General features: G+C 23.7%; 4 protein-coding genes across 4 annotated transcripts; 1 reads left to right on the top strand and 3 right to left on the bottom strand.

Annotated features, from left to right (window-relative positions):
- Positions 1–269: 269 nt before the first annotated feature.
- On the bottom strand, positions 270–2,961 carry PCHAS_1323400 (conserved Plasmodium protein, unknown function; the record flags this gene model as incomplete). Its single annotated transcript, XM_016799205.1, has 2 exons — positions 270–2,275; positions 2,604–2,961. The coding sequence occupies 2 exons, from the start codon at positions 2,959–2,961 to the stop codon at positions 270–272; spliced, it is 2,364 nt and encodes a 787-aa protein (XP_016654529.1).
- A 2,098-nt stretch (positions 2,962–5,059) lies between these two features.
- PCHAS_1323500 (conserved Plasmodium protein, unknown function) lies at positions 5,060–11,818 on the top strand (the record flags this gene model as incomplete). Its single annotated transcript, XM_728122.2, has 1 exon — positions 5,060–11,818. The coding sequence occupies one exon, from the start codon at positions 5,060–5,062 to the stop codon at positions 11,816–11,818; it is 6,759 nt and encodes a 2,252-aa protein (XP_733215.2).
- A 475-nt stretch (positions 11,819–12,293) lies between these two features.
- PCHAS_1323600 (mitochondrial ribosomal protein L28 precursor, putative) lies at positions 12,294–13,139 on the bottom strand (the record flags this gene model as incomplete). Its single annotated transcript, XM_736506.2, has 1 exon — positions 12,294–13,139. One exon carries the CDS (start codon positions 13,137–13,139, stop codon positions 12,294–12,296), a length of 846 nt encoding a protein of 281 aa, XP_741599.2.
- Positions 13,140–14,424: 1,285 nt separating this feature from the next.
- Positions 14,425–16,512, bottom strand: PCHAS_1323700 (conserved Plasmodium protein, unknown function; the record flags this gene model as incomplete). Its single annotated transcript, XM_735797.2, has 1 exon — positions 14,425–16,512. The coding sequence occupies one exon, from the start codon at positions 16,510–16,512 to the stop codon at positions 14,425–14,427; it is 2,088 nt and encodes a 695-aa protein (XP_740890.2).
- Between the last annotated feature and the right edge of the window lie 704 nt (positions 16,513–17,216).

A 17,216-nucleotide genomic window follows, 5' to 3' on the forward strand; every position in this document is an offset into this window, starting at 1 on the left:
ATATGCATGAAATATGAAAATTTTATGAAATAAATTATAATATAATGATAAAAAAAGGAAAAAAAAATTAAATGGGTAAATGAGTATGAGAATAAATGAACGAGTGTGCTATTTAAAAATTGCAATTGCTAGTCAATAAAAACGAATTATAACCAAGAACGTTCATACGTTGTTGTATGACAATTTCTTTTTGGTATCCAATTTTACATTTGAGGAAATTGAATAGAATAAGAGAGGTCCTTCTTAATTGTATAAATTTTAGTGTATTTTTAATGCATGTTATAAAACTTTGAGAGAGATCTATGTCTTTTTTCCTTTTTGGTGTCGTGATGGTTATTATGTGCATTACGCATAAATGGGTGTCCTTTTATTTTAATATTTAAATTGGTTTCATAACCTAATAAATTGTTATCATTCAAATAATTTAATTTTTCAATATAATGCTTTTGATCATGTTCACTTAATTTTCGAAACCCTCCACCAGTTCTTAAAATCAGTTTTATGTCTGATGCTGTGTTAGCACTATCATTGCTATTTTCTATAAAAGATATTTTTTGATTATTTTTATGATGATGGCTAGTAGTTCGGTTATTACTATGGGTATGCTTATTTTCAGAAATATTATCGTTACTAGCAAGGTGGTGATTTTTCATTCGTGAAGTTCGACGAGTGTTAGATTTGTATTCCTTTGGGTACAACAGGTTACTATTATTAATTGATGTATCCATAGAATTGTTTTTGGAATATTTTTTATTATTATCGTTCCATTTATCAATATTATCATATGTGGTTTTATGAGACATATTTTCTATTTTGTTTTTTCGATTACCATTGTTATTATTAATATCATAATCATTATCATAATTTTGTTTTTTTTTATTATTGCTTGTATTTTTCCTGTTATCATTATTTGCACTTTCATTTCTTGAACTGATATTTTTATTCGTCAAATATTCACTTAACGTTTTTTCTGAGAGCAAATTTGATGATTCATTGTTATCAATATTTAAACCTTTTAGGTGCTCTTGTGATAATTTATAGTTTGTTGTGTTTTTATAATTTGAATAAGACCTATCATGTTCTGCTATATTTTTACTTAAACGTTCGTTTATTTTTTTTTGCTTGTCTAGCGCAGCTAATATATCATTAATTTTATGATTCAATTTTTTTATCGTTTGATTTAGTATATCTACATTTTTTTGATCCGCTTTTTCATTGATTTCATTTTGAAAATTTTCATACAATTTTTCAATGTTATAATTTGGGTGCTTAGTGTAATTATCAAATAAGGACATAGATTTTTCGTAATTATTATTTTCATTATCATCATTATATAATTCTATTGTATCTTTTTTTTTTCTTCCATCATTCGAATGTATTCTACTACCATCCGCGGTATCATACAAATTTACTAAATCACTTTTTCGAGTTGCTTGGCTATTTTTTTTATCTTGATAAAATGATGATTCACTTTTTTTTTCCATATTATCATAATCATTATCATTGCTAATTAATGATATATTGTTGCTTTTCATTTTATTATGGCTATTCAAATTGGAAAAGAGACTACCTTTTCTGTCTTTTGAACTATTTTTATCAGCATAATATCGAGCTTTACTATCAAGTTTATTATTGCTATATATATTGGCACCATTTATACCACTATTAATGTTCGGATTTATATTACTGTTGTGGTAGTTGTTATTAGAACTCGTACCATTATTTCTATATCCATTTAGCATCATGGAACTAATTTTATCTATTAGATATTTCTCAAAACATTGTGCCTTTAATTTGTTAAAACAACATAATAATAATTGATTTTGGTTTTTACAAAAAATGTTTATTATTTTAATTTTTGCTTCTCTTCTTCGTCTTATTATATTTAGCCATATAAAAAAAATGTTTTTTTTTGTATTATGCATTTTGTCGCGAACTAAAAATTTTAAAATAATATACAGAATTTTCAAATTCATATACTTTAAGTCTTTTTTAAACATATTTCGTTCATCGTTAAGTTTTAATTTCAAATCATGATTTTCTTTCAAAGAATTCATATTATCTATTATTTCCTTCTTTAATTCATCATTTTTTAAAGTTAATTGTCTTTCCAGTTTTGTACACTCATCTTTGCTTCCTATGCTTTTTCTTATATCATTAATTTTTTGATTGCATTCAAAAGAATTCTTATTGTAATATTGCAATTCTTCGAAGAAGTATACTATAATTTGCCCTATTACATCAACATTATTCCTATCATCAAATAATTTCCTTTCTGAAAAAGAGAAAGATATTATGTAGCTATGAATACATGCATATATACGTGATGCTTAATTGGCTAGCTCGATATTTTTTGATTTATATACCTCGATATAAATTAAAAATACCTGTTTTATTAAAATGCGATAACAATTTTTTTTATGCTAACTAATAAAATGCATTTGTTTAAATGCTTATGCTATCGCTAAACTGTGTGATTGTACTTTATATATGCCTATAATATTGTCTATGCATTATTTTATTTTACATCTACATTCTCATTATTTTGCGCACACACTATTTTTGGGAAGTTCATTTATTTTTTAATTTCTTTGGCATCTTACCAACATTTTCGAATTCATTGCAAGACGAGTCACTTAATTTAGATTTTATTTTTTTTATATATTCTTTTGTATCTATTAGAATATTATTATATTCATCATTTCTGTCGAGCAAATACTTAATTTCTTTCCCAAACTTTTTAATCAATGAAAATAGTTGTTCATATTTTTTACTTATATCTTTTTGGTTGTTGGTTATACAGGTAAAATATTCGCATATCTCACTTGTATTGTTTATTGAATTTTGCTTTTTATAATTAGCTTTACTATAGTTACTTAAGTCTAAAAACGATTTATTATTGAAGCTCATCCTTTCACTAAATGAAGGCGACTCACTACTTTTTTTTTGTTCCATATTCATTAGAAGCAGAGATGAAAGAACAATAAAATTGATGAAATAGCTAACAAGTAATAATGAAAAAATATTCAAAGAAACGAAAACACAAATAATAATACAAACAACGATAATTTCTCAAACTTAATATTTTTTCATAGTATTTATTAAATAACTTTTTTAAACAGCGATTATATCGAGGTAAAAATATTTATATGTATGATTACTTGTGTGTCTACTTATTTTGTTAATTTCCCTCCTCCTCCTTTCATATTTAAATGAAAGGAAAATTATTACTTTTGTTTTATGCCTATTTTATTATAAAAATAAAATCATTAAATATTACATAAAAGGAACTATATATATTTACATATGCTAATAATAGCGTGCCTATACACACATAATTTAATTAATCATCCTCTACAGTACTTTTTCCACATTAATAAATAAGTTAGGAGTACTCTTATTTTAATACTATCCTTTCTATTTTTTGTTATTAAAATGTTTTATTTATATTTTTTTATGAACTATAAATTGAGTCCTTCGACAATAATACCTTTATATTAAAAAGAATAGAATGAAATATTCATTAGACGAGCAAAAATTAAGTCTCTACAATATTTTATTTTATTACTGTCTTTTTTTCCATCATTTCCCCCTTCTTGCTATATTAATACATTATAAATTTAACCGTATGTATTAATTTATAATTTTTTCGTTTTTTTTGTAAATTTTTAAAGATATGAATATATTTAAAGAGTAATAATTATTTAGTTTTATAGTGTTATAAGATTTAATAATTAATAGATAATTAAAAGAAATGTATTATGCATATATTTATATTGTGCATTGTGATATGCATTTTAACCCTATTTTTAAATTACACATTTTATGATGTATATACACAATTACTATTAAAAGATAAAAAAATGTTGCATATAATAATATTCTATTGAAAATATGGGGAAAAAATTATAAAACTATAAATGTATATTTTTTTTAAGGAGTAAACTAATTTTATGTAATAAAATTGTGTCTCATGTAATTTGTTTAATATATTTTAATACAAAAAAATAAAATATCTCACGAGAAAAATATTGCGAAACAAATATAAGATATGGAAATTGTGATGACGGAATAAATATAATTTATTAAAAGCATTGACAACAGAAATGTGCAATGCTATTTTATGATATTAATTAAATTAAGACCACTTCGTAAATTTTGATTTTCTCTTATTGTTTTATGAATACATACACTTTTTTGTATTTTCATTTTAATAAATCTATATTATTACCTTTATTAGCATATTTTGATAATAGTATATGAACAATAGTAATGTAACCATTATTACTATTCTTAAACATATTCATTTTAGCATACTCAATTTGTAAAAGCCTTACATACGGTTTATACCATTTGAGATTTACACAATTTTTTTTTTCATGTGTATAAAACTGGAACAAAGTTATATTTTTTATTTTTTTTTATTTTATTATTATTATTTTATTACATTTATATATATTTTTATTTTACATTTATGTATCTCTATATTGTTTTCATTTTTTCTTTAATTTTTTCATAATGTACAATTCGTCCTTTAGATAATTATTCTTTACGCCCCTCAAAAAAAATATATATGTATATTCATAATGTATACATTGTATGCTCAACAAAGAATATTTTATAAATATTATTATGTTTATAAGAAAACATAAATTAAATATGAATACGAAAACGAAGTAAGATAATTCAAATGTTTTTGTACCATTTTAAATGAAAACAGAAAAAAATAATTTCCAAAAAAATAACAATTTTTTTTAACGTGTTTGTTTATCAATATGCTAAACACATTTACATTAATTTAGGGATATATATATATGTGTATATATAGAATCATATAATAAGATATACATATATATATTTGCCTGTTTATATTGGGATGTGTGTGTGCATATAACATTACTTGTGTATAAATTTTATTGAATCATTTTATTACACACGTCATTACACCGCATAACATTATTTACACCATACATATATTTATATAATTATATGGTCTTATATTTTAACGCGTTTGATTTTCTTTTTTGCCATTTTAATGACCATATTTGCTCTTTGAAAAATGGATAATCAGACAGTTTTAAGAAGATCAACGCGAATAAGCCAAAATTTTGACCCAAATAAAAAAATAAATTATTACTTAAGTGATGAATCGAGCGACGATAGTTTAGCAAATAAAAAAAAAGAAAGAAAAAAGAAAAGAAGTTCAAATAAAACTAATGCCTATTCAAATAGTAGTGATATAAATTATTCTGCCGATGAAAGTAGTTATAGTGTAAATGAATCAGATAAAGGTGATGATGACGAAGATGATATTGATAAATTATTAGAAGATAGAGAAGAGGATGAAGGAAACACAAAAAATAAAAAAAGTAAAAAAAATGGAAAAAATAAAAAAAAAAGTGATAATAATGAAAGCCCAAAAAACAAAGACAAAACAATAGTTTTATATAAAAGTAGTGATGAGCAAAATACGGAAGATTCTTCTGATGATATTGCTAAGATAAAGAGTAAAAATTCGAGAGGATCAAAAGATGCTTCGAATCGAACAAATAAAACTTCTAAAAGAACTGACGATGTTCAAAATAGAATAAGTAGCACTCCTAGAGTATATGTTTCAAAAAATGTAAGTTACATTGATAAATTAAATATAGATATGGATGATGACGATTTTGACATCTTTAAAAAAAGTAGCAAGCTTGACAAAAATAAAAGAATATCAACCAGTATTATACACCGTAGACTAGCTGAAATAACATCAAAAAAAAGAAAAAGTGTTTATATCGAATCAAGTAATAGTGACAAATCAAGCGAAGAAAGTGATGATGAGTATACAAATGAAAAATTCAAAACATCGAAAAAAGTCAAGCACAATAATAATGATAATAATAACAAATCAATTATTAGCGTAAATAATAAAAAAAAACATATAATTAAAAATTTCGAAGATTTTAATTTATATGAAAAAATAAAAAAAAATCCTAAAAATTTTCATGAAATCATTGAAGATATATATTATAGCTTATTTAATAGAGACGAGCGTGATGAAAAAATTAAAGTACCAACATTTTTTTTAAACTTTTTAGCTGAATGCTCAGGAAATGAAAGTGTTACATGGACAATGGATATAATAGATTATATAGACAAGCAAGTATATATATATGAGGATGGTGCAGGTACTGATGTTGGTAATAATAACATAAGGGGAACATTATTACTGCCTAGTAATAATAATGCTTCAGCATATCCTTCTCGATTTAATGAATTAGTTGCACCTTCCACAGCCAGATCATGTAACAAAGTCACAAACATAGATGAAATAATTAAAGATGAAAATAGTCTTGAAAAGATTTGCACATTTAAATGTGAAAAATTAGAACAATATTTAAATGAGAGTTTAGAAAATGATGCATTAATAAAAAGTAAAAATGAAAATAATAGATCATACAAAGCTTTTAGTAAATTTTTTTCAGATTTTGCATTTCATTTTGAAGATAATCATATAAACGATATTTTATATATATGCATATGGGTATTTTCATTAAATGTTAGTAAATATAGAAAAATCCGATTTACTGCTTCTCTTGCTAGTTTTTCATTATTATTAGGATTGTGTAAAAAAATAAATTACATTAATAACCACGAAAAACAATCTAGAAAGCAACTTTTATCTGAATATATAAGGGAGAGAACTACAAATAATTTGATAAATATGGATCGGGGTGACAAAAGTAATAGAAGACGAAATAATACAATAGTAATAAACGATGTAGACATAGAGGATTTGATAAATTTTAATGATAAAAGTGAATTTGCTGATGAAAATCGTGCTATTTTAGATCGTAATTTAATTATAAGTCAATTAATTAATGATATCAAAGAAGACAGACAAAACTTAACTGTGTTAAATAATTTCTTATTGTGTACATATAATATTTTATATAAAAATAAAATAAGAGATGTTTTTGTAGATATAAGAGTATTAACATTAGAATATTATTATAAATATTTAGAAATATTACCAATATATTTTACAAATCGCAAATTTACAAAATTATTGATATGGATATTATATGATAAAGATAGCAAAATAAAAATAGCTTCTTTAAATGTTTTAATTTATCTTTGTAATTATTATAATATAAATTCAAATAATAATTTTAAAATTGTTGAACTAATACATTTATGTAAAAAAAAAGTATTAAATTTAATTTTTGATAATGATCATAATGTTCGAATGAAAACCTTTGAATTGATATTACAAATGAGTAAGATGAAGATTGACAAACAAGAGTTACAAAATTTTAAAAAGAAATCAAAAGGAATAAATAATAGTTCTAATAATAAGAGTGGAGATAACTCTGGTTCATCTGAGGAAAGTGATATGAGTAATGGAAAAGACAATGAAAATGGTAAAGATCAAAATGTAAGCATTCTTTCGAAAAGAGAGAAAAAAATTGTCAACAACTTAATATGGTTTAATAATAATGAAAAAATATCTAGCATTATAACAAGTTTAATATATGAATCACAATTGAAAAGTAAAATTAAAGAAAATATTAAAAAAAAAAACACCTATTTTGATATTGGACAAAATGAAACTAATACTGAAATAGATAAACATAATTTAGCATGTATAACAAAATATTTAAATAAAAATATACCAACTGTTAAAAATTTTGTGCATTATTTTGATTATCTTACTAACTATAATGAAAATATGAAATTGTATACACTTGTTAATAAATTTATCAAAGGAATCCGAGATAAAATCGATTCTGTATCATCTATCGATATAATAATTGAATTATTATGTGAAAGTGATATGTCTTTTATGAATTATATTAAGATGACGAAAAAGAGAAATGCCAATGATAAAGGCAATAATCAGCTAAAGAGAACAGACATAACTGGTGAAGCTGAAGAAATTGAAAATGATAATAAAAGCGATGATTTTGATGATCCTCCCGAAGAGGATTCAAATAATAGCACCGATAAAGACCTAAAGAAGTGCCTTCTTCATATATGTGAGTCATCATATAGAAATCTTCAAAATGATATAATGGAATTAGAGAAAAATAAAAATAAAAAATACTCCAATTCAATAAGCAATAGTGGTAATAAGTTCGAAGAAAGTAGCTCCCATAATAGAAAATTAAATAATGATATAAATATGATTAAAAGAATGATCATATACACATTTAATATAATAAAGAATAGTAAAATACTTATAAAGATGCATCAAACTAACCAAGAGCATTTATTACTAATATTAAAAATATTAAAGCATGCATTAAATGAATGTAAACATATATATAAAAGCAAAGAGAAGAATAATATATATAATTTTACCTCAACAATTTTGGAATATTTTAAAAATGATATAAATAGTAATGTCAACTATTTTTTTAATAATATTTTTACATATTTAAAAGAAACATATGAATATTTGTTTTATCTATTAAAAAATTTTAAGTTACCATATTATTCTTCAAAATATACAATAAATATAATATCGTTATTTTTGTCTTTAAATCCATTTTTAAAGAATGATAATAACCTATTACCAGCAGATTTACTTTTTGATTTATACTATACTTATTTTAATAATTTTATTGATGCCTTTATATATTACAGAAATAATTACAATGCCGAAATTGAATGTGATGAAGAAGAGGGGTATATACAAAATAAAAAAAATAATAAGGTAACTATAGTTAGTGAAAATTTAGTACATAAGGAAAAACATATTGTTGAGTCTATTGAAAATGATATTGTTATTAATATTACCAATCTGATACATATATATACAATATGCTTTAATTATATAAATAATGACTTGTCTAATTATCACCAAAAAAAAAATGATGCAATAAAAAAAAAAATTGATAAAGACATTAAACATGTTATAGAATATGATTTTTTTAAATTTATTGTAAATGAAAAATGCCAAGCCATATTTAAAGACAATGTTTTTTTAAGTGATATATTTGATGAAAATGAAATGACATATTATGACCAATATTTTTTACAACCGGATCTTAGCCAAAGGGAAGGAGAAATGGATGAAGATCAATATGAAGAAAGCGAAGAAAACGAAGAAAAGGACGACGGAGATGACGATGGGGATGATGAAGAAGGTGAGGAACAAACTGGAGAAGAAAATGAGGATAATGAAAATGATTCAGATTATGATGGCGAACACACAAATTCAAACAAAGAAAGAAGAAGAAAAAAGAAAAAATTTGCAAAAAAAAAATCAAAAAAAAATAACCTTAACAATAGTAATAAAAATGGTAGAAAAAATGATATAAATTTTGCAAACAATAAAAAAGGAATGGACAAAGTTAGTATCAATAATAAAGATGGTAATTTTCCTTATAAGCATAATATACACAACTTATATTATAGCCCTGATGCGTGTATACATGCAAATGCGGTAATAGAAATATGTTTTTATATTATAAAAACCAAAATAAATTCAATATATTATTATGATGATGAAAATACTCTTCCTAATACTCCATCTTCTCGACTAATTCTACTTTGCATCGATCAAATATACATTATATATGAAAACTATATTTATCATTTATGTAAAAAGAGATACTTTTTTAATTACTTATACAAATTCTTTTTAAAAACGGAAGAAAATAATGACAATAAAAATGGGCAAGCAGAGACAGATGGAAATTTAGGGAATAGCAATTTTCAGGATAAAACTGAGATGAATAATGGAAAAAATAATGAAACAAAAAATGAAGAAGAAAAAAAAGATGGTGAAGATGGTGTCGATAAAAATTTTGATCAAGAAGGAAAGAAGAAAGAAGAGACAAATGTAAATATGGATGATTTTAAAAAGTTAAAAAATCTTAATGAGAAAAAAATAAATATATTAAAAAATATATTTATCGAAACAAATTATATATATGATAATATAATATCATTAAGAGATGAACTAAATTTATTATTAATACTTTTAATAAAACATTCAAATAATACTGTATTGAAATATGGAACATTTTTAAATCTTATGAATGTTGCACAATTAGACAACGTATTGTTATATTCTATTAATGATTTAAAAAAATATAAAACACTAGAATTAGTATTAAATATATTAAATAAAGAAGAAGCGGAGAAAGGAGTTGAAATATATGATGAAATGTATTACACAAATCATGTTGATACTATTTTAAATAATATTGAAAATGGAAATGAAGAAGGATTATTTGAATTTGTAGAAAAATTTACAAACATAAATGAGGAAATTAATAAATATAAAAACGTATCAAGATATGTTTACAAAGAAGATAATGCACTTTTTAATTTTGTTACAGAATTATTTAAAAATGTAGAAAATATAAATAATGATAATTATAATTTTGTTAATTCATTTTTATCAATTGATATAGGTGTATTCTTTCCTATTAATACATACACATATATTGTAGATATGTGTAAAATATATAATAAAGATGAATTGAGTAATAATCCAAGTATATTAGAAATGCAATATATGCACATGACTTTAATAATAGCACAATTTATATTAAATTCAAATAACATTAATATTTATAATAGTTGTTTAGGTGTTTTATTGTTAATACATCTTAATGTTAAAAATAAAGGACTATCATCCATAGCATTAACTTTCCATAACAAGCTAAAAAAATATAATATAAATATATTTTATGAAGTATTATTGTGTGCATTAATAGGATTATACACAGCATATATAAATAATGCATTAGAAGAAAAAGATCTCTTATTATTTAGTGCATCCATAGCTAGCCGTTTAGGTGTTAAAATTGTGGATAAACAAAAATTGCCTTTATGTAAATTTATACATTCATGTGTTAATTGTGCTTTAAATTTAAAAAATCAAAATACTTTTATTAAATATATACTACCATATGCTCAAAAGTTGAACTTAACAGAATATCAAATTAATTATTTAAAAAAACAAATCTTGGGCTTAATACAATCTTATAATATATCTAATAATACAGACATCAAATTTGAAAATAGTATTTTTGAGCACATGCTACTTGTTATAAATAAAAAGAAAAAACTAAATGATGAATTTAAAGATATCAATTATGAAAATTCTTTTATGAATCTTAATGAAACAATACATATGAATATAAGAAAAAATCTTCCAAATAATTCTACCACAAGTCAGCAAGATCATATTATCAAAACTAAGAAAGGTTCGCAGGATATATCTGCTAATACAAAACACAAAGAAAACGAGAAAACGACTAAGCTCAGAAATAATAATCAACAAAATGGTGAGGAAAAATATATCTCAGACAATGAAAAAACAACATCTGACATCCACATAAATGATTATATAAATCACAATGAAGACGAAGAAGATAATGATGTAAGTATTATAGATAAAGGCAATGAAAATAGTAACAAACAAATTAATAAACATATTTATGAAATAGAATCCAGTCCAAAACCTAAGAGAACTACTAAGTTAACAAAATTACAACCAATTATGAAAAAAGAAAATGGAAAAACCATAAATAATAATGGAGGCAAAAATATACATCCAAATGAATTGCCTAAAGAATCAATAGATCATTCTTTAAACAGTTCATTAAATAATAACAATCCTGAAGATAATGATGACATATCTATCATATCAGAAACCAAAATGAAAATGAACTATTTTGATGAACATGATGAAGATGACGATGAGTCTATTTCTGACATAATGCCAGGAATGTCACCTATGAAGATGCAAAAAAAAGGAAGAAGCGAATTATCAACCCCCATTTCATACGCTGATGATTTGATGAATTTTTAATCAATCATTGTTTTATTTTTTACGTAATATTTAGTGTACATGCATATATACATATTTATGCATGTCAATTGGCTTAATGCCGATTTTTTATTTTCGATAGTCAATTATGTTATTAATGTGAAAAAAGTAACAAATTGTATTTAAAAGTTTCAAACATATTTTATTTCAATTATGTAGCTCTGCTACTAAAGAAACGAAATAACTACTTATACATAAAAAAACAAAAGTTCAAATATAAGAACATATTTTTAGAACAAAATTTACCATAATAAATGAAAATTCAACTTAGAAAAAACAAATGCTATAGTACCGTTTTAATTATGCTTCATATTTGCATAGACTTACACCTCAAGTAATAAAACTGTAAGTAGAACAACTTGTAATATATATATAGGTAAATGAAGTGATTTACATTATGTACACTTCATTTTATTTACCTCTTATCCCCATGTTATACTTAATACCAGTTAAATGACTAGTATGGTCTAATTTCAAAATACTTATACGTTTTCGATCTTTTTCTTGGTGTTCTACCATGCTTTCCACCTCCCCCTCTACCTCTTCCTTTTCTATAACTTCCAATAAAATGATGATCTGTATATGCTTGGTCAAATGATTTGGCTTCTTTCAATTTATCAATGAAAGCTTTTTTTAATATTTTATTTTTGTCGTACCATAAATTTAAACCTGTAATTTCTGTGTTTATTGGAAATTGTTGTCTTTGTGGGTGTAGAGATTTATCATTAGGTAAATAATATGGAGAATATTTACCTGATTCTTTATTTTTATATAATTCATATAATCTTTTTTTTTTTAAATGTTGAAATATAGCATAATAATAATCACTTTGTTGAAACCTTGACATGAATATTTTCCATGGTAATGTAAAAGTCCTTATATTTGGATGGGATAAATAAAAATACATAACATTTCTTAATTTTTCTCCGAAATTTGATCGAAGTTCTTCTGGGGGCGTTCGCAAAATATAGTTATCAAACCCTCCTGCATCATCAATAGCATGCAATGCACTAGTTGTTATACGGACACTTGGGATAATAGTATTTAATATATTACTTACTATATGTTTTTTAAATACATTAGGTTTTATTTTTATTCTTGTTTTTTTTAAAGAATATGACACTTTAGTATAATAATTATAATCTTCATCATGGTAAAGACCCGTTTGTGATGCTGCTGATGGTACTCTACCATATGCCTTAACAGGAATAGGATGAATTATTTGTTTTTTTTTGAATCCCTTTTTATGACTTTTTCCAAGCCTTCTTAAATATTTTCCGAATAAATTTAAATTTTTAGGCATATTTTTATAGGCTAAATAATGATATCATAAAAACTTGAAGCTTGATTTTACTTTTTTTTCTCTGATTATTTCATAATCAAATACATCTTTATTTTTTCAGTTTCTGTTATTCCATCATTTAGCCTCATTCATTGACATTTCCTTTGCTCTTTCCTTTTTTTAACTTTTCATCAAATAATAACAATTTTATTTTAAAGCAAATTCATGCTTTTCACTTCTATGGTATGCACACTTATATATATTTATGTTTGTATAAGATATAAATATGTAAAAAGATGCACACTTTAAGATATAGTATTTATATCTGTTGATTTTTATAACATAAATGTAGTATAAAAAAATAAATATATATTAATCAAATTAATAAGGTATCCAACGAATATGAAAACATAGCAAACTCCGTATTAATAAAGCAAAAAATAAACAATAGGTCGCTCATTTTTTCATTTTAAAAATTGCCTTTTTTGGAGAAATCAAATAATATACGAAATTAAAGAATAATTTTTTTAATGAGAAATAAAATGATTCCTTTTTTTGAAAGAACTTTTTTGTAATTATACGAATATAGGAAAAAATTGACTTATCACAAAAAAAAAATAATAAATAAAATAGCAAGTATACAATTTCATTATAGGGAATATCTATATTATATGTACGCAGCTGATTGGTGCTTTCTATACATGATGCCTTACAATAGAATAATGTATAGTCACGACTTCTAAGCAACTATATCTTTACTTTTTATAATCTCCGTTCTATTCTCCTTTTTGGTGACCAACATCAATCTTTTGTATTTGCTTTATATGCCAGGCGATCTATAGCCTAATGAATGATGAAATAAAGGCATATAAATCCATTATCCAGTCTGTTGAAAAAACGAGTATGTATGCTTATTTTAGCCCTTTTATTATTCCTTTATTTTTATTTCCTCATAAGTATTTTCTTTACATGTGTAAAACAAAACGAATGAACAATACGAATGCATTACCAATTGAAAAAAATAATTATACGCATGGCTCTTGGTAAAAAAAATTAGATAGTTATTGTTATAAGAATTACCATTAATATTATAAGCGTTCTTTTATATAAGTTTAAGATACATAAACAATTCGAAAAAAAAGAAACCATTATTTTAAAATAACTAAATTATAAAAGAGACGTAATAGGGGGATGCTATATATAAGAAGATAAAAATTATACATAAAAAAATGAGAGAGATAATAAAATGGAAAGAGAAAATATGGGTAGATAAAACAAAATTATATTTGGCTTTTCCTCGTGGTTATCATTTCCTGTTGTTCCAGGTCGATGTTAAGGAAAAATATTTGGCCAATATATCGTATGTTTTATTTACTACATAATATTCCGGAAAGAATTGCATTTGCAAAAGTTTAATGTCCCCTTGAACCTCTTTAAACATAAAGACATATGGATTTTCCCATAGAGAAAGATCTCTAGTTTCATCGTCTCCTTTATCAAGAATGTTTTCTAAGCCCCTTAATATACTCTTGCAAAGTTTAACACTTCCATTATTCATTGGATCTGATTCGCTAACTAATTCAAGCATGTCAGCAATAAGTTGCATACATATATTTTGTCCAAATCGATTTGTAGTAGCTGTACATGAAATAATATACCCTACTTGTTTTTGGTTAGCTTTTGACAAGCATGCACATACAGCATAAGCAGCTTCAATTTTTGTGTTAAAGTCGTTATCAGTTTGAAAGATTTCGACTAATAGTGGGAACACGTCGTTTTTTATTAAAAGCTCAACTTCTGATGTAGTTTCACAACCAATGTTTCCCAATGCATTACATGCTCTTGCTCTAGCTCCAGGTTTAATTTTAGTATTATTTAAAATTTTTTTCAAAGCTTTTATAACATTGCAAGATATAAGTATACATATTTGCTGGTGGTTAGCTGCGTATGCAATTTTTGATATAATAGATAAAGCTTCAAATGCTAAATCTGGGTTTGAAGACTCACAAAGGATTACAGCATTGTGCAATATATCAGTTTTAAGTAAAACATCTATACCTACTTGATTTTCACATATAGTTATACATATAGAACTAGTTAAAAATAATATCCTTTCGTCACTCATTTTTATGCAAATTGATAAATAGTTAGTTATAGTTTCTAGTTCCCTTAAAAAGGATTTTTCATATAATTGACATGCTGAAACATAAAACATTTTTAACCCATATACTACTAAAGTATAACAAACTCGAACTCCATTTAAATTTGGGATATTTTCAACAGATTTTAATAGCATTTCTACAATTCCTATATTATCAAGTAAATCATTTTTTAATTTAGATATATCATACATCATAATAGTTCTTAATAAGGATATGATTAATTGGACAATTAATGATGCGTTTACTTTTTCGCATGATTTATGGCATATATTTTTTAGCATATAAACTGTGCATGTATATAATTCATCTACAACATCTTGCTTGATCTTTTCATTTTGATCACAACACCCAAATATTATAATAAGTAATGTTAATGCTTCAACTATTATTTCGTCATTATGAAATATATAATTGTAAAGCAATGATTTTATAATATTTATTATATTCATTTCGAATATATCACTTAAATTTATATCTATCACATTTTCTCTAGTTAAGCATTTATCTAATAAATGAAAATACTCATCCACATCATTTATACTTTTACAATTAGTAAATATCATCGAATTTAAAACTTTAAAATTCATTGGTGTATTATTTCCATAGCTATTTAATCCATCGTTACTATTACAATTGTTTGCATTATTATTGTTATTATTTATTCCATTATTCATATTATCATTATTATTATAATTATTTTGAAAAAAGGAATTACTCATTGTATTATTGTTACTGTTATTATTGTTATTGTTATTATTTGTTTCTGAATCATTTTGTTCATTTGCATTTTTATCCTGAGTATTTAGCATAGTACACCCTCTATTTAATAAATTTTTTTTATAATCATTACTATTTTTATATTTATAATGCAATGAAGCATATACTAACCTAATACCTTTAATTTTATCTTCAACTTTTGAACTTTCAAGTAAATTACTTACATTCTTTATTATATTTGTACTTATGCTAAAGGAACTTTCCATTTGATTTACTAAGATGTCAATAGATTCTTCATTTTTATTCATTTGACTAAAACTTGAAGTATTTTGCTCGTTCCCATTGTTTATAAAAGAGGGACAATTATTATTACCGTTGTTATTGTTTATCATGTTTATATTATTTTTATCTTTATCAATATTTAAATTTATATTATTATTATTATTGTTGTTGTTATTATTTAAAAAATACGGCATACATGTAGAGGAAGAATTTGCAAAATTGGAATTGTTCATTCCTATAACATCTTATTTTGTAAAACTGGGTGCCTCTTTATTTGGGAGAAGAGGCAAACGCTAATGTCGTGGCGTATTGGAAAAATATATAATATTTTTAGTTCTACTATGTATATATAATATAAGCAAAATTCAATTAGGTTTTGCAAAAATTGACGTTGTAAGGTAGTTTTGCATAAAATTTAGACATAAACGTTAATGCAAATATATATAAATACGTATATATATATTTGTTTATTTATTAAGCAAAGGAAACTTCCATTTGCTAAATATTCGACTTAAATAACAATAATCGTAATAAAAATTCAAATATAAACAAAATAGGTTTCAAATTTATCTTAATAACAATGATAAAAAAAAGAAAAATGTATTATTTGCATATATGCAGTACACTACCTTGTATATTTGAGATCATATGTATATATATAATTATTTATCCATATGCATACACGTGTATATGTATAGGAGCCTGGTGTGTCCAGGAAATATATGATATTTCAATGTATATTTATTTTATAGTATGAATTCGACTTTAAATATAACTATGCATACACATATGCATATTTCTATGTGTAATGTAAATCAAATACACATTAAAAATTTAAGCAAGCTTCTTTACTTTATAATGTTATATGTATAAATGTGTTTTAAATATGTATAGTAATACTTATGTATATTATACATAGACTTTTTAGTATTGCCTT

Source organism: Plasmodium chabaudi, assembly GCF_900002335.3.
Source record: "Plasmodium chabaudi chabaudi strain AS genome assembly, chromosome: 13".
Classification (NCBI taxonomy): Eukaryota; Apicomplexa; class Aconoidasida; order Haemosporida; family Plasmodiidae; genus Plasmodium; species Plasmodium chabaudi.